We start from the raw sequence: 25344 nt of genomic DNA on the forward strand, positions 1-25344 counted from the left end.
TAATCAAATTAGTGTCTTGAGACTTTCATTTATAATACGTATGTCGATATAATAGTTATGAATGGTACCTTTAATATGATATAGTACAATCAACAAGTAATTTAATTTCTTTTTTTGTAATACACAGAAAATAAGTAGAGACACTCAGACTCATGCTAACAGTGATAGGTTTTACAACTTTCAGCAGCTGTAGAAAATGTTATGTTTAATATAAACATATTATGAAAAAAAATGCATAAACAGGTTACAACAGGTTACAGGTACCTATATTGCATTGCAATTTACTACCATTGATTATAAATACTATTAGCATTTATAATCAATGTTACCACCCATCTATAAACTATACATCAAAACCGTAATAGGTTATAGTATAGGCACACGCGGACAGTGTATAATGTATATAGGTAATTGAATAGTGAAATTCATTATGTGGCATGTGCCTAGGTAATAATGAGTTTATAATAATATCATACAATTAATATTAATATTACATAACACAATAATTATTATTTATTTAGCTCGAAGTTTCGCCGTTGAAAAAATAATTATTTTAAGACAATATCATATTATTAGTAGATAAATTAAAAGCGAAATAAAATTAAACGACCCATTTACCTTTATGTATAGTGTATAATATAAATATAAATATTAGTTCGCGCGTAATGATTACATAGTAATAAAAATATAATAATAGTAGTAGGTATATAAATTATTGCAGATACGATAAAAATAAATTGCACGTTATAAAAATTGGCAAATCTCCGTAGGCCGACAGATGGAGTGCGCGGCCGTCGACCCGCCGCCGAAGCCGTCCGGCTCAGCTGACCGCCGCCGCAGCACAAGTCCCTCCGCCCCTGCTTTTCCAGATCGTGACCGCCCACCCGTCGCGTTGCGGCGGCGCCCCCGACGACGACGTGCATCGCCCGCGAATCCGTCAGTCAGTCGTGCCGTTCACACCCGGTCGAGTCGTACGCGAGTAATCGTACACCGACTCCGCTACCGCTGTCGTCGTATTTTTTTTTTGAATATCGGTTATAAAAATAATAATTAATAAATTATAAAATAATTTCAAACGAGGAAATGCATGAGAATTCCAACTGTTGATTTCGCGAGTTTTTCGTCCGTCGGGTGTGCGGTAATTTTTCCGAATTCGAAAATTTTTTTTCCACGCGTGTTTTCGAGTTAAGTTCCGGAAACACAGAATAAAAATACGAGGATTACCTATATTCCAATAATATTATACATACTTCGTCGTGTCGCGGGCGGTCGCGAAAGTGTCTGCCACAGTTTCCGCGCACAACCGTGCACAATATACAACTTAATACTATACGCATAATATTGAATAAATAGGAAAGGTACCTGTATATACCTCCAAGTCCGCCATCGAGCCGCCCACACCTCCGAGCCCGACATGCGGAGGTTTTTGTTGGCGGTAATCGTGTTGTCGGTGCACCGTCGGTGGGACGGATGCGCCTACCCGACGTCTGCGGAGTCAGACGGAGAATGCCGCGTGGCCGTACAGCGGTTCCGGTCAGTCGGCCTATACGACACTCCGACGTCGCGGATTGACCAAGGTAAGCGCCTCCGTTCATCCTCACCTCTACGTTTAACTTACGCATAGATAAATATTATGGTATATACCATGTTACTTACTGTGGTCATAATACTCGGACTATTTATATTATATTATCGTGGCAGCGGCGTGTCGAGCTTACGAGTGCACATACCCGCGAGCGAGTCGAAACGATTATTATTATTACTCGTATTATACAGTAGTACAGTACCTACCTATATACACAATACATGCCACTCCAGCTGCAGCAAGTCTTTCCCGTTGATAGTAGGAATGTATATATATAAGACATGCCTATATACTACATAAGGTAGTTCTATGATCGGAATGGCAGCCAACTGTCTAGTTCTAACCGCAGCTAGCGTACTGCTTTGCCGTATAGTCGCTCAGCTTAGTATTTAAAATTATAAGCACAAACGATTTAGCTTATATCTACGATATATTTATTCATCTATACAGATGAAAATTGTTGAAAAAAAATGAATAATTCATTAGAAATTCAGTTATAACATTACATTTAGTACCCTTCGCTATTCGTCCGAATAGTAGCTTACGAATTACGATAGATATCGTGGTACGTGGAGTCGTTGACTTCACCTCCCCCGCAACTGTTTATTTATAATATATATGTGCTGTTTCGCACTGCTGCAGTGATTCGTCCCGCGATCGGGTTTTGACAAACCTGTAATGTCAACTTGTCTTACTTGTCAGAATAGTTCAAATAGTTAGGTACTTGTAAGTGCATGCAAGTGCATTTCCTCTGACCGTTATAGATGTAGATATATGGCTGCAGAAATTATATAGGTATAATACACATCGTGCATGATACAGAAATCCTTATTGACATTTTGTAACTGTGGCTATTAAATTCAGATTCAACTCTAGCTCAACAATTCAACAGTTGATTTATTTTTGTCTGATATGGTAAAATATATTGTTACAGAATTATAAAACTTACGATCAGTTGATGAACATCATAAACTTTCTTATCATGACTAGATTTTATTATCTTATTACAGTAGTAGCCCCGAATGGTATGTTTAGTATTTTTATCTTAAACGTTTCACTTATGCAGACATGCAGTTATGTGTAATGTGATACAACCAAATCTGCAATCGTGGTTTTAATATAACTATAAACACTATTTACTATTCCCTAAAAAACCTTATAATATAACACTATTTTTATATTTTTATACGGAAACTAACATATTTAGAAATTAGAATACTCAGCAATTGCTAGTTTTATGAATGCCGTATGTTTGTAGGTTTGTGTACTTACAACACTTGATCTTTATTAATTTGGTAAACCTACAATAATTTGGATTATTGTTTGATAATTAGCTTACTACGACCATTTACACACCAATGAATGGTCCAACACTATTTGATTTAGACGGAAAAATCTTGATTGAAATAAAAAAATAATTTTACAGCGTTTAAATTATAATATTTTTCGTTTAAAAATAAACTCTTACAAATTGTTTAGTTCACAACGTTTATTTACGTAATAAGAGTATTATTTGAGTAAGTTCTCTAATTATTTATATTAATTAAATCTTTAATATTATTGCTTACATGAATTTTAAAATAAAAAATTATAAAAGAGATTAAAATATGGCCATAAATTATACTATACAATTACAACTACATTAGGTGTATTCAAATTGTAATATACTATACTAATCAGTTATCCCCCACAAATGCTATGTTTATTTAGTTGCAGTAGCGTAGCCAGTTTTGCTGTGGGGGTTGTAGCCTCCCCAGAAAATTCAGAAGCAATTAAAAATGCTTATAGTGTTTGTGAACGTATCACGCAGGACATAACCATCAATTAAAATTGTAACTTTTTGAAGGTTGCTACAAATCTAAAATTGTACATAAATAGCTTTAGTATACTACATTTATAAGAAATCCTAGTTAAACTCCACATACCAGCCCTCTCCCCTAAAAAAAATCTTGGCTATGCCACTACATAGTTTAATTTAAATTAAAAATGAATGTAATAGATAAATAATTGCTTTTCAATTTTAAAAACTGTTCTGGGATAGTAGAATAAGTGTTATAAACCACAATACTATATTGATTCGTCCGAAATAATGGTTACACAGTAATAGAGTTTAACCAACTATAAAATCTCGTCATTATTTCTTTTCATTCGGGTTCTCTTTTTACGACAAGAAGTTACTTTCTTTTTACTTTTTGAATTGAGTTTAGTTTATAAAAATGTGATAACAAAGACTACTTAGTCAAAAAAACATCAACAAAATAAAATAATAAATAGCGATGCTTTTCTTTTTTCGTTTTTAAGTTAACTAAAAAGTTAAGTTAAACTTTACCAATAACAATATTAATAACAATAGTGGTTTTAATTAAATTAAGTAATATCTTTATAGGATGGCTTTGATCATTTATGGGATTTTCTGCTTGAGTTAAATATTATTTTTCAGACAAAATGTCCATAATAATTTATAATATATGTACATTATGTTAACCTCGGGGGTGTATTCATCTCTGTAAAAAAAGGTACTGAACAGTGAATTCCTAATTGAACACGTCGCGTTGGATTTTTTTTTGTAAATTATACCACAATGACTTCATTATTCCATGGTAACAGGGACTGTGTAATCGTGATCACATGTTCTCCGTGTAAAATTATATTATTGCCGTACAGGTCAGCCGTCTCCCATTAATTCAACTAAAACACGGTAACCACAAGCGCCGGTGCGATTAACGTGCACGCATGATACGTGTAACTGAATCCAATATTACGGGTGTATATTGTAGAATGGAGGAAACTTGTGATTAACATATTGATTCTAATAAAAATGACAAATTAAGGAGTGATCAATTATAATTAACCATCTTGTATAAGTCGTTTTTTTGAGAGCATATACCTGGATAAAAAATAAATGACTATATAACACTGATATTGTTATACATACCCGTAGTACCTAGATTTAAAAAAATACGATTTGTGGTATAATATGTTAATTATAAACAATGTGGATGAATTACAACAATCATAATCAAAAATAAATTAATAACTGACATACATTTATTAATTATAATTATTTATCATGCTTCGTATATTATGACCTATCGTCAATCAGTGCACATTTATTGCGGTTGTTCCGTTCTGAATTAAGTATTTGAATAAATATTTCGATTGTATTGGTGTAATACGTGTTGCGTTTGGTATTTTGATTTGTTTTGAATTTGAGTTTTTGTCCAAGTTTCTAATTGATTTGAAAAAAAAATGTCTCTGTAATAAATTGCATTCAAATTTGTAGAAGGTACTAAAAAGGATGGTTCAAACATTACCCACAATATATACGTGGGTAGTATATTATGAGTTTGAAATTGAATGCCGTATAAACAGCAAAAGTTAGGCGACCAAAATATGCCCAAACAACTAAAACTCTATAAAATAACGAATATTATCACAGGGCATACGGGCTATTGGGATTTAGGTGGGGACATCGTTGTTTGGCCGAATTCCCATGGCTGATTGCCAACCGGACCAAGTGGGCGCGGACAATATTTTCATGCATTAGCCAAAATTAAAAAAAGTAATTCGGCCGGTCACTAAAAGTTACTTTATCACCAATATATGGTCACTAAAAGAATTTTACGTCTTAATAAAATCTCATTGCTAACAATGCACTCGAAATTATTTTAACTAATATTATACTTTTTTCAAATATAAATCCATTCCAAAATATTTTATGTTTGTTTCGTCAACGTTGGCTGCAAGACAACTATGAATTTAAATAATTATGTAATAAAAACAATTTACATAAAATAAGCGATTTAATTATGTAGTTCAACAGCCGTGACATCTTTAGTAAAATTTCCGTTTTCCGAGGACTGTAAGTACTTATTTATAGTATATAGGTACCAATCTACAGTTAACTATAACTAAGTATAATAATTGCTTGTAGGTACTAAAATATGTTGCGATTGAAACCATCAAGCTTTTTTTAACAATGAAAACTAAGCTATTGTATTTTAATATCATCGAAAAAACCGAATAATAATTATAACTCTCATTCAAATGATTAAAATTATAGGAAACAATTATCGAAATGATTATAGCCTATTGGTACTCAAAATTTAAATAAATATGAATTAAAAGTTGTAATCATACAATAGGTAGGTAATGTAAAAACAGTCATTAAATTCATAACATCCGCTCCAGAATTGCAGTCATATTATAATAGCCTGTTTGGGATTCCAGTGTTTGTCACGTCTGTATGTAAAACAATGTAGAATTAAAGTGGGTACGAGCCAAATAACTCTGCAATTGTCTTTACAGTTAATAATAGGAAGGCGGATTTATTGGTCTTAAAAATTCCTTATATGCATTTTGGTCGAAAAAAGAAGACGTTTCATTTAAAACTCATCCGGGAAGTCGGCCAAATGGATTTATCAATGTTGTAAATAGGACAACACGGTATGGTAAATGGTAATATTATTTAAAAGCTTTTCCACGTTATTTATGACGTTACGCTTTATTACTTGTGTGATGATTTGATGACGTTTAAATCTAAAATTACAGGGTCGTCAACAGTAGATACATTTCTCGTATATATATTATGGTTTTAAAAATAATAATATTATAAATCTGGTTGTAAATGTTTAATGGTCTTCTGTATGAAACACCCTTTGGTGTAGTCCTATTCGTACACATATTACATAGGATTATGACTGTATAATACTTCCGCAATGCGAGGACGGTTTGAGATATAATAATAATACACGGAATTACGTAGTTCGATCCGGTGTGGATTAAAATATCTTATTGAAACGATAAGTACGTTTACGTCCTATATAATAATAATAAAAATAATAATAATAATAATAATAGTAATAATATAATACTCGTTTATTCTCGAGCAACGCGAATCCACTATTTATATTTATTATATATTCTTTATACAATAGGTATTGTGTGACAACCGTGGAAATTGTTGCATAGCGCCAGACCTAACGACAGTGGCGCAACCAGTGAGGGGGTCTCTATAGGTTCTGGACCTCTCCCCTTGAACCGTAGGTATATAAGTATTTATATCAAGTGATCAATTTTATTTGGTATTAATGTAAATTGTAGGGAACAAAAATATACCACCGAGCTTTTGTGGGTTTCACTGCCCACTCCATCCTCAAAAAAGAAAATGTAAAGAAATTATGTTCGCATTCGTGTTTCGTATTGCTTTTATTTGTACAAGCTGCGCAATGCACCACATGACGTTTATACTTTAGTAACCATACATAGTATTATTCGAACTAAGTGACTTTGTGGGTCAAAATAAAACTAAACGCTAGGTAGTTAAACCTGAAAAGCTGAATCACACTTATATTATGTAGTCCTCTCATTGGTATTGTAGAAATGAAAAACTCTTTAGGTACACTCGTCCATTTCCACGCATATAACATTATTTGTATCTACCTACTTGTAATGTACACTTGACACGCAATATTTTCGTATATCTATTATTTCGCACGCACACGTAATAGTATTACGAGCTTATGACTTGTGTACATCAATACAGTCACAATACGAATAGAGGTACATTACGCGCAATAACAATAATAATACTGACATCCATATAGGCGTGTCTACGGGTCGTGGCGATCATGCACATGCACCACCTGCGAAATTCGACAAGACATGTGCATAAGATATAAAACATAAATGTAATATCAATTATTACTATTATTACGGTTCCTTTTAATCTTTAATAATTATTTTTTCATTTTTATCTCTTTTTATTACTTATTATCTATTTCCAGTAGTCAGTACCTATATACTTACAATACACATTGATGATATTTTTTTCCTTTAAAATTCAGGGGTCATACTCGTTATTCCTACCTGTATTTATATTCCTGTATTGAGCTTGTGTACGACCCGTGAGTATAAGGTTTAGACACGCCAATGCAGTGCCTCGACATCTATTATACGCGAAACGCCACGGCTTAAATACAGCTGGTGCGTATAAACGCAATATTTCGGGATAGTCAGCGATACTTCCACTAACAGCATCCATACATAAATATATAGTCATTATTTTGGTATGCGTGTTTCCGGACATCCGGACAGCGGTCCCCGCCAAAGTCTACCCCCCGGTCGTCCAATATTGTTATTATTATTATTATTATTATTATTACACGTGGTGCCTGGCGCTCTAGTCAAAGCGACCAGTGGTGCTTGCGGTTCGCCGTAGGAGACCGGTGCGCGCACACACACACACACACACACACACACACACACACACACACACGTTTAAAGCGCGTGAAAAGGTGTATGCGTGCATAAGTGTGTGTGTGTGAGACGGTGGCGGTGTGGTGCTCAACGGGGTGGCGGCGGCGGTGGGGCAACACACACACACTCTCACCGGCGCATTCCATTAGGTCTGGCAACGATGGTTTTTAAACGCCGGTGGCCCGCCGCCGCCGCCGTACACGTACACCTCCCACGCGGTATATACCTGTCCACCCGTCCTCCCACCCCCCGCCGCGCGTGTCCCTGAATCGCGCCGCGGACGGCACACCGGACACCCGAAACTTGTATAATAATAATATTATTATTATTATGTTCCCACGATGAGTCGAAAACGACGACCACCGCTGCCGCCGCCGCCGCCGCCGCCGACTTTGGCTGTATAATAAGTATATTATGTATACCCCGCTCCCGTCACTGCTTCCACTCAACAATTTATATTACATACCCCCGTTCCACGGTTTATTTTTACGGAAATCGTTTCCATCAGATATTTTAAACGGTCTGACGTCATAATGTCATAGACGATCACTTGACATGCTTCTAATCCCCGAAAACGAATTTGGTATGTGGGTACGAGTATATTAAAATATGTTTAGATCTTTCAAAGCGAGGTCCGATTAAAAATTATATTTTATTTAAAAACGAATAGGTATCTATTGTTTGTGACGTATAAACTATAAATGTACAACTCGACTAATTGGGAGGGGTTACCTATGATTTTCACGGTAACCGACCAACCCAGTGATACCGGTATCGGTGGAGCTTTTCGCAAAGTTTATTAAATTATTTTCGGGCCACAGTAGTCTATTTCCGTTTTCGAGTCACGCACGCCGCCGCCGCCGCCTTCGTCGAATAATGTAAATCTATTGCGCGTGCTTAGGAATGCCATTCGAGCGTTAGACAGCCGGCATCGATGGCTGTAGATCGGGTTAAACGATCGTGGGCTATAAAAAGTGTACGTATACATACGTGTGACGGTCAATGAGTATGACGTTAAGACGATGTATTCTTTTGATAATAGAATATATTACGTTATTAGTCATTATTACTATGCATAATATATATTATTATGACGTGGTGGTTGCGCAGTCGTTAATCTGGGGGGAAAAAACACCGAGGACTCTCGCTTTATAGCTGCTGCATCACTTTACACAATAAAATAATATATTTAAGCATATCCTGTACTGCATATACCAAACGACGTACTTAACATCGGGAGGCACGTAATCCGACTATTAGGTGATTAAAAACTATTCGAAATTCTATTAATTGTGACTTTTCATAATTTAATTTCTTTAATTCAATTATTCTTGTGATGCAAATGCCATCCCATACGTACCTTTAATAAAATAATTTGATCAAATAATAAAATGCATTCATGTTTTTTCATACTTATTCTTAGTATTCGCACTTCTTCTCTTAGATACCTACCTATACAATACCTAGACGTTTACGGGGAAGCAATAGTGGAGTTATATTGCAGCAAGCCTCTACCTTCTAGGAGCTAGGTGATATTTATCGACGTTTTATAATTATTTACTGTGTGCTATGTCTATGTGGTTATTTGTGTCGTTGAAAAGGGAATTCAAACATTCCGTATTAATAGTGACTATTCTTAATGTAGGTATATGTGTATACTCTGCAAGATCATTCTTGAGGCGCTGAGTCAGCAGTTTGTCTCGATTGTTACGCGGTCACAATCTTAGGAAAAGTATTTTATATTGTACCTACCTATAGGCGCGTAATAAATAATGAAGACTTTTCTTGTTATTTCTTCCTTTTGGAGATATATTTTAAAGTTTTTAACTTTTAATTGGCATACCCTTTCAATTTATTCATATACAGTTAAAATAAATACTTAATAATTACAGAGCTCGGAACACCTGGACATAAATTCTGCAGTATAATGACATGCACTTAATTTTTGTATATAAATCAAGACAATGATTATAAATGTGTAAAAGCTGCTAGGTTTTAGTTTTTGCCGTTAATTTATAGTTAGCTTTATCATCGGCATGACTTCTGATTTTGAGATTATACTAGTCTTCGTGGTTTTGTACAGACCGAACAGATAGCAAATAAAGATGAATATATTAAACGTATATGCTATGTACATTATACACAAATACGTGACTATGTGAGGTTGTGAGGATGATAATGATTTATTATGAAATAGGCAGGTAGATTAATTTGTTTAGTATCCTGTGGATTATATATTTGTAGGGATATGGACTTCTAATAGTACACATAATATGCCAGAGAAAAGTACTGAAAAACCTATTAATTATTCAATAAATGGTAATTTTGTGGGTTTATAGAATCCAACGAAAGTACTACGCAACAACCAAAAGATTTTTTCTTAATTTATGTTTTGTTTATTCATTCGAACTTGAATGAAATTAAATATAAAGTTTGTGTATCCGGATTTATTATAGGTAATCTTGATTTTCGAAAGTTATCCAAATTTTGGATACCTAATGGTAAAATGGTTTTTGTTTAATTCGTTCCTAGCTCATTCTATAATATAGACAGACGATTTTAGCATTGAGTTTGTTACGAAATTTTGTTCTTTAATATTATAGTAAACAAATAATAATTATCTATAAACGTATAACTACTAATGCACAAATAATTATTATCATAGTGTTCAGTACTCCCCACATACCTATATAATAGCAACATTTTATAATATGAAATTAACTTATCGTGGCTTCCGTCATTTCATTATATTATATAAAAGTTATATCATACTGCAACGATAGTTCATATACAAACTTTGCGCGTGTACTATAATATTTTGATGAATGTTTAAAGTTTAGACTTGGTAAGTTATGTGTTGGCTCTGATTGATTGAAAAGTTATACCTATCAGGTTATTATACATAAATTTAATGTAGATGTCCGTGTATATTATTTTAAAATGCTAGAAGTTACAAGGTCTATAATATGATATCATTTTAAATTACTTTTTTTTACGATCACTCCCTAGTAGCTAGGTATATAAATTTAAGATGAAGTAACCTAACCCTCCACTCACCAAACGAGAAATTGGAACTACCTTTTATCTTTATATGATCCTTATTCAATATTTGTTATATTGAAATATTTTGTAGAAGGTAAATAATAATGTATATGGAAGGGGGGTGTCAACATTTGAAAACTGCCACATCTTTCCAAAATAATGGAGAAATTTATATTAGAACTTTTTAGGTATAATATAATTTTCATTGGTTATTTTTTAGCTATTTATAGAAATATGAAGCTTTTTTCGATTTATGATGATACATTTTATTTTTAAGTCAAAATCTTGAAAGTTGAATACAAGATACCTCACGAGTTATATTTTATTTTGTATTTGTTGATAAAATGGAATTACTGTCATACCTGCAATACCACACCTCCTCATAGAGTATAACATAGACCCGAATGAACTATGAAAACCATTTAAAATTTTTATTTCCGTTACAGATTTTAAAATTGTTAATTGTTAACCACTGTAGTATTGTGTCATAGTTTTTAAAGTTTTTTCACACAAAAAATAAATATACACATATCAACAATATTTAAATAAAATTCTGTTACCTATACTCGGAGATGAAGTTACATCACCAAAAAAATACTTACCTATTAATATTTTTCTGCCCAGGGCATTTACCCTAGTTACTCACGCTCCCTCCCACCAATAAATGCACAGCTGCCTACTATAATTATGTTTACTTTAAATTATTTTGATTACTGTTTGACTGCACATTCAATATAATTGTTGGCACGTATTGTCACATGTATATAATGTATTCATACATATGAATACCATGGTATTATATTGTCATCATTACGGTCTATATTATTATGATTGTACAATGTACACTTGTAATCCATAAAGAATTGAATAAATTTTCAAAAGCATGAGCGTATTTGTCAGTTATACACAAATTAGTAGTTTGTAGTACCAATTTCTCATAGTAAAAATAATAAATATATATAGTCGTATAATATAATGTATAATTTATTTTTTAAGCCACTATTGTTTTCATTTTTAAATTGTTATTACAGTGTAAACACGATCAGTAATTAATTCGTCCATTGTGATTTGTGAATGTATATAATACGAGTGTATTAGGTGTACGTATTTGAACATTTCGAAATTAGTAGTTTTTGATTGTATTTTTGGAGCAATCCGACTACAGTATTATTACAGCAATAAATATAATAGTATGTATAATTCTAACTTATCAAATCCACGGGATATCAACTATCAATTGAACATGCGTATTTGATAATTTTGAGGTCACGGATCTATGATTTGTCGAGGATAATGTCCTATCTATACATTGTGTCGTTGGTATGGTATTACACACGTGAATAATAATTAATAATTATACAGGCAACACGCACATATACATATATGCCATAACACTATATCGTATTATACCTATATACAGTTCCGGATTATGGCTGTAGTCACTTTTTTCTTACACAAGCTTACCAATTACCATATTTATGCATAATTTTTAATTGAATAATATATTCAAATATAATATCTACATAATGTAATATGTCATATTATGAAGTTTATTTTTCTATCAAACCAACAATTTTTCAAAAAAAAATTATTTCTGTACCTGCACTTATTTTCATTATTTACTAGAGCAATGTAAATCATTAAAGAAAAAAACGTTTCGGCCCTGCAGAAATCGGTTCTTAAAAGTTAAAAGTACACATAATATAGTACATAGCTACACATTATAATATCATCATCATATTCGTATATTATAAAAGATTATCGATAACGATACAGGCCCGATTAGTTATAATGAAGTTATATTATTAAACAGTTAAATCGCCAGTTATGAGTTTTAAATAAAAAACACCGAATGGTTTCATATTTGCGTATCGTTTCGGCTTTCGTCGAGCTGTTTAAGTGGATAACACGTCGCGAGTTGAAATTAAACTCGAAGTGTATATTATTTTACGTATAAATTACTGTCGTCGCTTCATTTCTTGTTTACGACTATATACTACATATTCAACTGCCAAAAGAAAACTCAACAGAAATAGAAGGTATCCTAATAATAGTCGCGGTGATAAATTCATGAAATTATATTATACATTACGCCCGACCGCGACGGTTCAGCTTGGATTAATAATTATATTATGTAACTCGTAAGTCACACATATTGACAGACACAAGCAACAGTTATAGGTATACGTAACACTAGAATAATAATAATAATGTGTTATGTTTGCTGTTGAAAACAGATTAAAAATTGTAATTATGAAGAAAAAAAGTTTAAAAAATAACGCATGAAGTATTATATACACTTGTGTCTTGTAATAATAGCATTAAAATAAAATATATGATACTTGAAGAAAAATAATATACAATATAGCATAGAAACGCAAAGCGTATGTGACAAAAGATAAGTAACTAGAATATAATGTACCTATATATGACTATATGATTGCAAAGTATGCATGATAACATTGTGTCGCTAAAAAATAAGTTATTTTCCCATCTCAATGCTAATCTACCTACAGAGTTGCACAGTCCATGAATATCTTTACTTCAATAAATTGCACTTAAGGTCATCGCTGTAATGTCGTTTTTTAAAGTGTTTGTCTACTGTATAAATAGCTTTTTATTAATTCAATTTACTCGAAAGAATAATATGACGAGAGGCCTCCGGTATAATATTATAATGTATCCCAAAAAACATTATAATATATTTTGATGTTTTTTTTGTTCGCTAAATCAATTATATTCATATGGATACTAAAGATAGAAATCATCATCGAGCACTTATTATTATTATTATAGTTAATACATAATATAATAAATTATCGTTTTCCGACCAGCACTGGACCGTTGTAGTAGAGAGAAAAGGTCCGGAACGTTTAAAAATAGGTACTACACTACTACCTATATATATATTTATCGATCATATTATGCTAATATATCGTTTATTATCGTATAATACAAAATATAATATTAATTAGTAATTATCATTACGAGTACAACACAGTAACACACACACACACATAATATACACTTCATGTCGGCAGGGTGTATTACTAGCTACACAGTCATTTAAAATTCGTTATACCTGCAGTGGTTCTACGGCAACGACGGCGGTCAATGATCCTCTCTCTCTCTCTCTCTCTCTCTCTCTCTCTGTCTGCGGCCAGTTGTACCGAAAACGCCCGAGTGCTCGTGCATCGCGTATAGCGTACCTACTACAGTGAAAACGGTTGGTTGGAAAACTATACACACCGTGTCTGACCGACGACAATGGTGGCGACAGTTACGAGTGTATACCTATAATACACACACGGCGGACGTGTCAAAGATGTGCGAGGACGCCGAACCTTTGCGCACCGAATCATTATATTATATTATTTATGTATATAATAATAATATTATATATATATATGTATAAAGAAGAGAACGAAATAATAAGGAAAAAAAATTGTATTCCCTCCGCCCGATTATATGTCCCATTGTCATTTCTAGACGTTCAAGGCCCACGCTGCAGCAGCATGCAGTGTATATTATTATTATTATGTACATATATTCTATCCTCTGTGATGAACGCCGAAACCACCGTCCATAATGTGATTTTCTGCTCGTCTCACCCACGCTGCAGCAGCGGTACATACGTTTTTCCTATTTTTACACACACACGCACGCGGTTAGACGAAACGGATTAGAGAAAAAAAAATCAAGTGACGCAATTTGTACTATAGTATTTTTGCTCTTTGTTCAGAGATCAATTGATGTGTATTATTGGGCGACAGTTGTTGTAGTTGTACCCAGCATTTCGATAACCTCCCCCCTTCACAGAAGTCCAATTTTATTTCGAAGGACTTGTTACGTAATTCTTACGTTTAAATCTATTATACTTATAGCTCCCGGTATACGAGTAATAACCTACAATAATAGACAATATTTTAGTTCTTGGCTTTAAATTACGAGAATACTATCCGAAGCCCCGAAACAATCACTCCGAATGAGTCCGTTTCATAGGTACATATGTTTTGTTTTTAAAAAACCGACAAAAAGAAAAAAAAATCATATAAATGCCACAATGTTTATGTTTACAAATTATATACATTAAACTAATGGTCATATTACACTCGTGTTAGGTACCATAATATAATAATATTATTTATAATGTATTTAAACTATTATATGATTTATGAACACGAAAAAAAAACCGTTTAAGCAGTTACGCACGCGAAGAACCCGGAGGACTTGTAGAGATAACATGACGTACAAAATAATATATATATTTATTCAAGAGGCGGTTCCCGTAATACATTTGGGCTGGAAGCGCAAGTCTTAATGCTATTTACTTTGGGCTTACACGCTTATAATATTATACAGCGCAGCTGTGTGTTGTACTAATGTGTATTTGTTCTTTTAGCGTTTTTCAATCGATTTGCCGCAAAATATGTAATCCTAAGTATAATATTTTGTTTTCACAATGACCAATAATGACTAATATTCTTTAAACACTGTCGGTATGGATAGGTAATAGGTGTACGATACTATTATTGACATGCACTCGTGTAATTGTGTTGTGGGAAAAAAAATTCAAAACTCTATTTACAATATAATTACGCGCGGTACAGTTCACGGGTTCGTTTGACAGGATTGGTATGATAGTAAAATTATTACGTATATTCTATAGTTTTCGTAGTCGCAGATGGGAAACGGCGCCCGTCCGTCCGTCACACGCTTGGCCTTCGGTCACCGGCCTGCCGCCGTGTCTGCAGCGTCTGCGGCGTATTATATCACACGGCGACAATATCGATATAAATGGACGACTCGCTGTTTTGTATACAGTTTAACGCATTATTCTATTTTGATGTTATAAAATCTGCGTGTACAAAATCGTCCACTGTTCGCCTGTAACCATAACCCGAGTTCCAGTACACGAGATAATATACTACACGTTTTTGTTTATCGTCTTGCAAGACAGCTTCGGCGCGAGTCCGCGATTTAGATTTGTCACGATCGTCGACGTTATATCTCTCTGCGGTTGACTCACTACATATATTCATAATAATTGTAATGATAATAATGTGCTAGGACTCGATTCGATCACTACACGTGAAATTGTTATAATATTTTGATAGGTAGGTGCATCTATATTATACATATTTTAAACCTAAGTTATAGAGACGGCACATTGTGTCTGTGTGTGGCACGATCGTCTGCATCGTCACCATACAGTTGAACCGCGTTAAATTTATAAATACAAACATGGGGAAATTAACAAGGTAGTTAAAAGTTAATTTTTTGTAAACTTTTAATCCTAAAGTCAATTAATTTTCTAATAAACTGAAATGTTTCATAACTTAATTAGTATCTATTGCAATGACTTTGCCTTTTCCAGTTGATTTAATAAATATTATACATTTGGTTAAAATCAAATTTATAGTAATTAATTAATTATTTTTTGTTCAATTATTCTTTATACAATTATATTAAGAAAAATAAATAAATAATTTATTTAACACTAAAATATGTGAAACCTGAAGTTGCCTAAATCATCACAATAGCTAGATAATAATAGTTATTTAGTTATTAGTTACAACGTATTAAAAGTTGCTTAACAATCACTATAATAATATTATGTATGGAACAAAAAAAAAAAAAAACGTTGACTCCTTTTAAGTTAATATTTTTCTCTAAATTAACTTTTAACTTTTTATGTTGAGTAAATTGTTTGTTAACTATTAAATTATAACTCAACGTATACTTAATGCTGACTTAACCATAACTAACTCAAGCTAAGTTTTTTCGTTAACTTACCCACATTTGTATGTATAATCGTTGTTATTATTCTAATAATATAAAAGGGTCAAACTCGCGTCGTGGCGACGGTGCGTGATATATTATGATCATTTAAAAAATAATAATAATGCTAGGCCCCTGTTTTTAAATAGAGATATTTGATCCGGCATCGTGTGTAGTGTTTTCTAATTTTATTTAATATTTATTCAAGACCGGTTTTCGAACCGTGTGTGCGACGGTCGATAAGACAAAAAAAAAAAGTAAATAAATAAAATAAAATACAAGCCCGATTTTTACCCGGTAGTTTGCGCGCCGGTTTGCACGCCCTCCCCTCGTTCGACTCACCGTCGCCGCCGCTGCATCGTCCGTCATTCCCACCGGAGATCGTTTGACCGAACGCGCGTGCGTGGGCGCTAGACAGAGATCTTCAATATACACATGGTACACAGGTCAACCTACCCACAGTGGGTACCTAAGCTATTATAACGCGCGTGTCTGTACATGAATATTAATAATCTGTTCCTCTTGTATGGCGCAAAATAATGCTTAAGCAACGGTAGGCATACAACGTGTAGGTACTGCATACGTATAACATAAATAATGGACAATATGATAAGCGACGACAGTTTTTTTTTCCTTTTATTTTACTCGACAGTCACAACCCTCGTAGCCGACAATCTGTGTAGTAAGTGTTTATATCTATTACATAGGTGTGCACGCACAATTTGTTGAGATCCAATGTGTCTGTATAATATATAATACTTATTGGCTCCAATGACGTAGCCATGGGTGGTAAGGGGTTAAAGGAACATGTACCTATCAGCAGTATTTTTCCAGAACAAGACTTTATAAGAAATATTTAACTTTTTTTTAAAGAAAAAATCTCCTAAAAGCATGAAAGTTTTAAATTGGATTTGGACACGATGATAATATAATATATAAGTACCTCATAAAGATGTAGCTACGTTTTTTATAATAAATTAATATAAATTCAACGTTGTTTAAAATGATATTTATTTCAGTAAAATTAATTTAATATTATATATCTGGTCAAATAATAAGTATAAAAGTTATCTCTAGTTCAATATCAGAACAATACAAATTAAAAAATGTTATTGGCCCTCTCCCTTTAGAAATCCACTTATTGTTCCATAGTAGTCCAGTCCACACTTAGGTAGGTAACAAGTAGTTACTTGAATGTTAACAGGTATTGCCAGTTGTTTTTGTTTCCTTGAAACAAAATGCAACATAGTGTCTACTTCAACCAATAACTTTAGTTCGAAACATTTTGCTCTGTGAACACATGGCTTGGAACAATTTGATCAAATTGATTATGTCTTATGTCTGTTTAATACCTATAAGCTTGTTGCAACCTGCCCGGCAGTCGCTATTCGTTACGATTTTCACATATTTTTAGCCGAAGTACAAAACAATTTTACATTTTAGTTGCTATCTACATTTTACGACGTTTCGAAACATAAAGGAATAATTACAAACTTTTAAATTATGAGTGACATGTTGAAGCTGAAAAAATTGTTTTACACGGCTCCAGTGTGGTCGTGTGGACCCGACTGAGCTACAAAATACTACAACTATATACTTAATAAGGTACCTAATATAATATTATAATATGTGTGGTGTCGTTTGTGCGTACAAAATATGTATAATATTATAATATTATAATGTATTATGTGAGATAATATTATTATTATTATTATTACGACGATCCGCCGCAATAGGCCACCGCAGTTTTGCGTGGGAAACCGTTATCTCAAAACGCCTATCGGAATGTCCTCTTCTTTTCTCCTACGCGGCTCTTCTTGCTGATGAGTTCATAACGCGCGGTCGGTCGCATCGTCACCGCTTAAATTAAAAAATCGTTTTTAATTTCCCGTCCGGTTGGTTCGGCGGCGGAAGAGACGAAAAAATCCGATTCATCACCAAGCTGTGACCCCCCGGTATACTCGCCCATCGCGGTGTGCAGCGCGTATAATATAATATTATTATAAATTATAATACATTATAATATCCCACGCGTAACGTACCTATACAGCAATTTAACATCTCTCGGTCGACGGTATTATTATAATATTATGTCATGCGATATACATCGTAGTAGGTACCAGGTATATTAATTATGACCATATAGTATGTAGTTTAGTACATAATAATAAAAACAGTAGGTATATCTTTAATAATATATATTATTACTACGACCGCACTTCCATTACAATAATTATAATTTTGTTTGTACACTGGACAATATCCGTGCGTACGGAGGTATACGTGTGTATGCTATATGTTTATGAGGTATAATACACGTTGCATTCAATAAAGTGCACGCGGTGAGTAATTTGCACGTTTGACTGGACTCGTCCGTCGTTTTTGTTCATTTTTCTGTACACACATACACACACACACACACACACACACACGCACACACATAATATATAACAAAATTATACACGGATATCGAAACACGATTTGTATTATATTATATGATGTATATATAACGTGTTTACGTTGTTTTTTTTTTATTTCAAATATTTCAGTCAATTCTAATTTGCAATTCATCCCGGCTTACATGTAAATTTACTGCATGTGATTGAATAATATTTTCCACGTGGTATGCACGCGAATAAATATAATAGATTGCGGTGTTTTACCGTGGTGTTTGTCCACGCAAATTACTTTTTTTTGAAATTCATTTTTCGAAACATTACATTTTTAGAATTAGGTACCTCAGCATTGGATTTGAACCGATTTATTATTTTTTTTTTTTACCCATACAACCGTATTAATTTTTTTTTTAAATGGCTGTGTTATTTAAATACAACATGAGATAGCCAATTCGAGGGGTGGATTTTTCCGAACAGATTAATCTCCATCACTCGTCCACATAAATGTATAGAGTTAGAATCGTCTAATATGCCATACAATAGGTAGTATTACACTCTCACTTATTTCTCTGAAGTGAAAACTTACTTACATACTACTAAACGGACAACGGCCTTACACTGTTACGACTTATGACGGTGGTCGGTGAACAGTAATAATAAGTACAGACGTGTGTGGTTATAATAACGTCTTATTTTTATTGTTTCGTAACGGATTGCCAGCGATCCCATTGTTTGTCAGTCGTATCTCGTAATGGCAATAACTTGCATTTCTCGATAATTGTTAATAACAATTTATCATCGGTACGTCACGTAATCATCAATTTGATACGAAATTACGAACTTATTTTTCGCGGTTCGCCCTCCTGCAGGCGTTGCAAGTATATGACGTCTGTAGTCGTCTGCAAATAAAATTATGCACATTCGAGCTGCACTTAACTGTATATCATAATATTTTTAAACGCCACAATAATATCAAACGACTAATATCGACCGATCGCGTTATTCAATTGCGAGTGATTAACGATAAGCACGGTTGTCCGACTGACGACCCGTCATCGTTACGTCGTCTTATTGCCGGGTTTTCGCCTCGCCATACGTCTGTCAAGACGATTTTGTTTTTTGTGCTCGAACGAATATAATATAATATTTAATTGAATTGCGGTCTACGAAACCGAAAACATTCTTCGAAAGGAAAACGACGCGTCCACAATAACAGTTTGTTTTTTATTTTTTCATATTATATTATGTTTAATCGTTTTCGTTTTACACCGCACGTCACTCGCCGTAGGTACGTTAGAACTGTCGAATTGTGTCTAGATCCGTTTTCAATAAAAGACATTATTATTATCATTATTATTATTATTATTATAATCCACAATAGTGTCGTCATCGATTATTATAATTGACTAATGCTATGCACGAAGATTTTTCACTCTAAAGCACTTGATACGTCGAAGGACAAGTCGTGTGTGTTTACACGGTATATATATTTTTTTACATTCTAATTTATTGCGGTCGACGGAAATTTAAATAGTCGGAACCTTTGAGGCAGGTTTTTTCTTTCATTCCCCCTCCCCCCCTCTCTCTCTCTTTACTACTACTACTACTACTACTACTACTACTACTACTACTACTACTACTACTACTACATAGATGTATTATATATATATACCTATTACCTCCTACTTCAGCTTCCATACTCGGAGATACATTTGAATTTTCAAAACATGTCGGTAGCGTTGCCCATGCAGACATTCCTTTGAATAAACGCGGGAAGGGAATCGAGCCTCTATACATAAAAATGCACGTATACATAATATATATGTACATACGTATTGTGTGTGTATTTACCAATATAGTCGAGTGTGGCCAATTAAGAATACAATCGAGACTAATAAATAACAACGCGAACAGTTTAACTGCATAATATGTAATATATTTCAATAGTGTTTTCGCGTTGGCGATTAATTTTTCGCTGATTTCATCTTGCTGTTGTTTGCATCTAAAAGATTATTCTGTTATCTGGGACGACCCAAACTGCACGTGCTTACTAGATTTGGTGTAAAAAAACCATTATGCATAAACATATTATTATTTCGAAACAAACTAATTTATATTAAAAACCATAAAACATGTGTTGTTTTTTGCGATATGCAATTATAATTATAATACATCAATACATTACTTATATTGTATTTTGTACGATAAAATATAATAATATATCAATTATCACCTAACGACGTATGCATAACACTACACCTAACATGCTTCTACGAACATCAGTGCCGATAATAATATTGATACTATCAGTTCACGTCATAGTTAATAACTCATAATATCCAAATGTACCCATAATACTTTGTGAAATGCGAATGCAGTTAAAGAAACTTAAAGCGGAAAAAAAGTAGTATTCCTACCATAGTGCCTATTATATTATTTATTATACAATCAAATTGTGTATATAATATATTTGTATACAAATGAACACTTAATAATTTCCGTCAATTCAATTTATATAGGTTTTGGGCAATCGGAATCATTAAAAAAAAATCAGGTTATTGCGAATGTTGTCGATTGTATGTATATTCAATGGTGATTGAAAATCACTGCTTATTAGAAGGACGTTTTATGAATATATAACGTTAATATAAATTGTTTAATTAAATTGTATTGTAATATTTTATGCTATTAAAATTTTTTATATTGTATCGTCAGTCGAAAAATATAATAATATAAAATACATTAATTGTATACATTGATTAAAAATTGTTTGGTTATCGTTGAGGCAAAAATATACAATTATTCATCAGCTCAAATAATTTAAATAATTTAAAAACTCCATTAATATCCAAGAGACTTATCGTTAAAATTCTACCTCTTGAGGTTGTTGACCGAAATTGTAATTATTATTTAATTAATACTTTTACAAATATTATTAAATGTTTCGAGGAATCTACATACATTTAATTCATTTGGTGATTTAATATTTCGCGGAATTGTCAAATTAAGTTTAATTGAATTGTTATCAAACAACTATAAATTGAAGTTAAGAATTTAAATTGAAAGTTTTAACCAAAATACCATGAGTTTTTTCTTTTTAAAGAACACTTATGAAAATAGAAATGATAGTTATTTAGTATGCTTGACACTTCCTGGACTATAGATTATAATCTTAACTGTTTTTTGAATATTTTCATAGTTTTGAGTTTTATATACTTTTTATAACAATTTATGGACACAATGAAGTAGGTGCCTTGTATAGGCAAATAATTAATGGTTTTAAGTTTATTTTCTGGGGAAAAGGAAAGTAAAATATGATTTTTTGAGAGTTGAGCACAAAGTGGTAGAAATTCTTTAACTATATAGTGAACTTGTAAGAGTTTAAAAATTCAAAAGTTGTTTTTTGTTATCACATTATTATTTTATTATATACTCAAACTTACCTCGGGATGGTAAAATGTTTCAAATATTTTCGACAATTATAAATAACAATAACAATTATTATTATTATTATTACAATAGTGTCATAGTGATCGAAATTATAGATAAGTGGATAATTTATTCGACACTGTAGTGTGTCTAATACCGATGAGAAAACACTTAACACCCGACCATTTACAATCATGGACGTCAAACACTCAATCATATTAAAATATGTTATCGGATAAAAACAATGTATGCGTATTATTATTATAAACGATTATAAGTGTCAGTGTTCCGTGTGTAACCATCATATCGTGGAAATTGTGCACCATATAATAATGTGTGCATGATAAAAAAATAATAATAACGGTTAGACTGATCTTTTGCAGGTATATTGTCCAATGGTAGTCCTATGTCATGTTTATGACTTACTTATAGTTTTGCACAATAATTTTTTTGCAGTTTTTTTTAGCATAATTATTGTTGGTATTATGTGTAAGTAGGTATAAGAAATTTAAACAGTCGATTTCCAAACCCAAGACACACAATATCATATCTCGCATAAGTTTTTATTGATAAAAAAAATTAAACATTCTAAAATATTAAAATAATATGTCTTGTACATTTTTCTAAGAAAGAAAAATGTTTAATCCATTATTGCGTTCAAAATGAATTGCTTTTAGGTGATTTCAAGCCTTTTTAAATTTTATTTAGAGTATTTTTTGTTTGTTTTTGACCATTTAAATCTGGCCATATAGTTATAAAGACCCCGAAGACTAGAATAAGGACTAAGGACACCAAACTTTGTTTACTGGAAACGTCACGAAAAGAGTCGCACGATACTTATAACTTGGGTTAGAGTAAATTATATCAACGGATAAGACCGAGCACAGCCAGCTGTGGCCGTTCAATCGTGTGACTCTATTTGGATCGTTTTTCAAGTGGGCGGCCGTCTGTGTTTGTTCTCCTTATTCTTGTCTTCGTGGTAATAACTTATGTCATGGAATAATATAGGTCTATTGTATTATACAATGATATCACTTGTGCAATAATGACGTGTTTCAAGCAAATTATAGATATAAATAATAAATATTGTACATCTGCAGTGGTAAGAACTGGAAGACTGTTTAGAGATAAGCAGACCGAACTTATACTGCCGTCAATTTTTAAAAACTTCCCGAACTTCCTTCCATCGGTAGTACTTCTTTATTATTTTATGTTTTTGCATTTTATAGTACTTTGGTTTCAGAATAAACTGTTTTAACCAGTTTATAACAAAGTTTTTATTATTATTTAAATAACAATAACAATTATTATTATTATTATTATTATTTATATTTTAGATTCTGATAGTATATAGCGATGAGAATGTATTGATTTTACAACGATGTGTTTTTCTGTGTCTGAAATCACTTTTCTCAGTAGAAAAAATGCTTTGGTCATCAACTTAAATGGAAGTTCCTGGTAACAAATTGGATTTAGTTGGTACTTTTGGGAGATCAAATAATTGATAATCCTCAATACTTTTTTAAATATTCAGGAAAAACAAAGGATAAAATACGAACACTTATATTACTATTAAATTAATTATTGTTTGGTTACCTTGGTTACAATTTTTTTTCAATACATTTCGATAAAAAAATATTTGTTTATCAAAAACCTTAAAAATGTAATACGAGGTTCAACATAAATTGTAGATATTTAAAAATATTTAAGATTTTTTTTTTATAGTCATTTAAAAATCAAACTGACAAAATTACAAAAATTTTAAAATCATTTTGCAATTAAAAATGTATTGTTAAAGTTTGAAAACGTAATACAAGGTTTCTTTATATAAGTAGCCAACAATTCACTCATAGTTAAAAAAAAATTATAGGTAGGCAGGTATGCAAATGCAAAGTTTTTTTTTTTTAGCAGAAATGAAATCAACCCGCCTATCTACATAATATGAACACTTCATTTATATTTTGATTCGTTTGATTTGTTAAAAACGTTTAGTCACTATTTCTAATACTTACTATTTAGTTAATATTGAGTATGTGCATGCAGTGGCCGTATGTACATTGTAAATGCATAATAATTAATATTATAAACATAAATATATGTCTTAATCTATACGTGTGGAGAGTATTTAGTGACCGGAGGTACGTGTAAAACAAACAGTGTTTACCTATACATAATATCTACTACATAATAGCATTGCGTATAATACCTTCGCTTATATATTTGTAACGTAGGCACTATTGTACATAGATGCGTGTTCTAAAATGGTATTAAACTTTTCCCTTTGATTCGTATTTCTCGGAATCAAAAGTCAGCGATTTTTATGAAGTTAAGGCTGAACCATTGAACCTGAAGTATTACGTCACCACTGCAGCCCCGATAAAATGTATAAAATTCAAATCAAACCTTTTCGATACAAGATTAAAATAAAAATGTTTTGCTATATGCAAATCAAATGCGCAGACTAATTTTTCCATTACCGGTTAGCTTTGTATCAAATAAACGTGCTTTCGGAAAACTCACAATTCGTAAAAGAAAAAACTATTTACGTAGCATGCCATTCATTACATCTTATAACGAACTAAGTGGTATAAATTTTGTAACTACCAAAAAATTACCTACCTTACACAATCTGTCAATATATTCCAATTATTCCAATTACATAAAACTTGGTATTTCGTAAAAATAAATGTTTTATACATACACATCATAATAAAATATTTTCTTGGTTTGTGTAGTTGTATTTTATATTAACTTTTTAATGATCCTGTAATCCTTTTAACGTCATTATAAAATAAAATTATTAGTTAAATAATTACATTTAGCAGTATTTTTTTCCCTGTGAACGGTTTGAAA

The 25344-nt window shown here is 32.4% G+C and overlaps 1 protein-coding gene across 1 annotated transcript in view; it reads left to right on the top strand.

Annotated features, from left to right (window-relative positions):
• The first annotated feature begins 928 nt into the window (after positions 1-928).
• LOC111026265 (division abnormally delayed protein-like) overlaps positions 929-25344 on the top strand; it is an 85615-nt gene continuing 61199 nt past the window's right edge. Inside the window, exon 1 of the mRNA XM_022304318.1 lies at positions 929-1577. Coding sequence (XP_022160010.1) covers positions 1415-1577 — 163 coding nt within the window. The 5' untranslated portion in view covers positions 929-1414. The remainder of the gene's footprint in view (positions 1578-25344) is intronic.

Source organism: Myzus persicae, unplaced genomic scaffold (genome assembly GCF_001856785.1).
Source record: "Myzus persicae strain clone G006 unplaced genomic scaffold, MPER_G0061.0, whole genome shotgun sequence".
Taxonomy (NCBI): Eukaryota; Metazoa; Arthropoda; class Insecta; order Hemiptera; family Aphididae; genus Myzus; species Myzus persicae.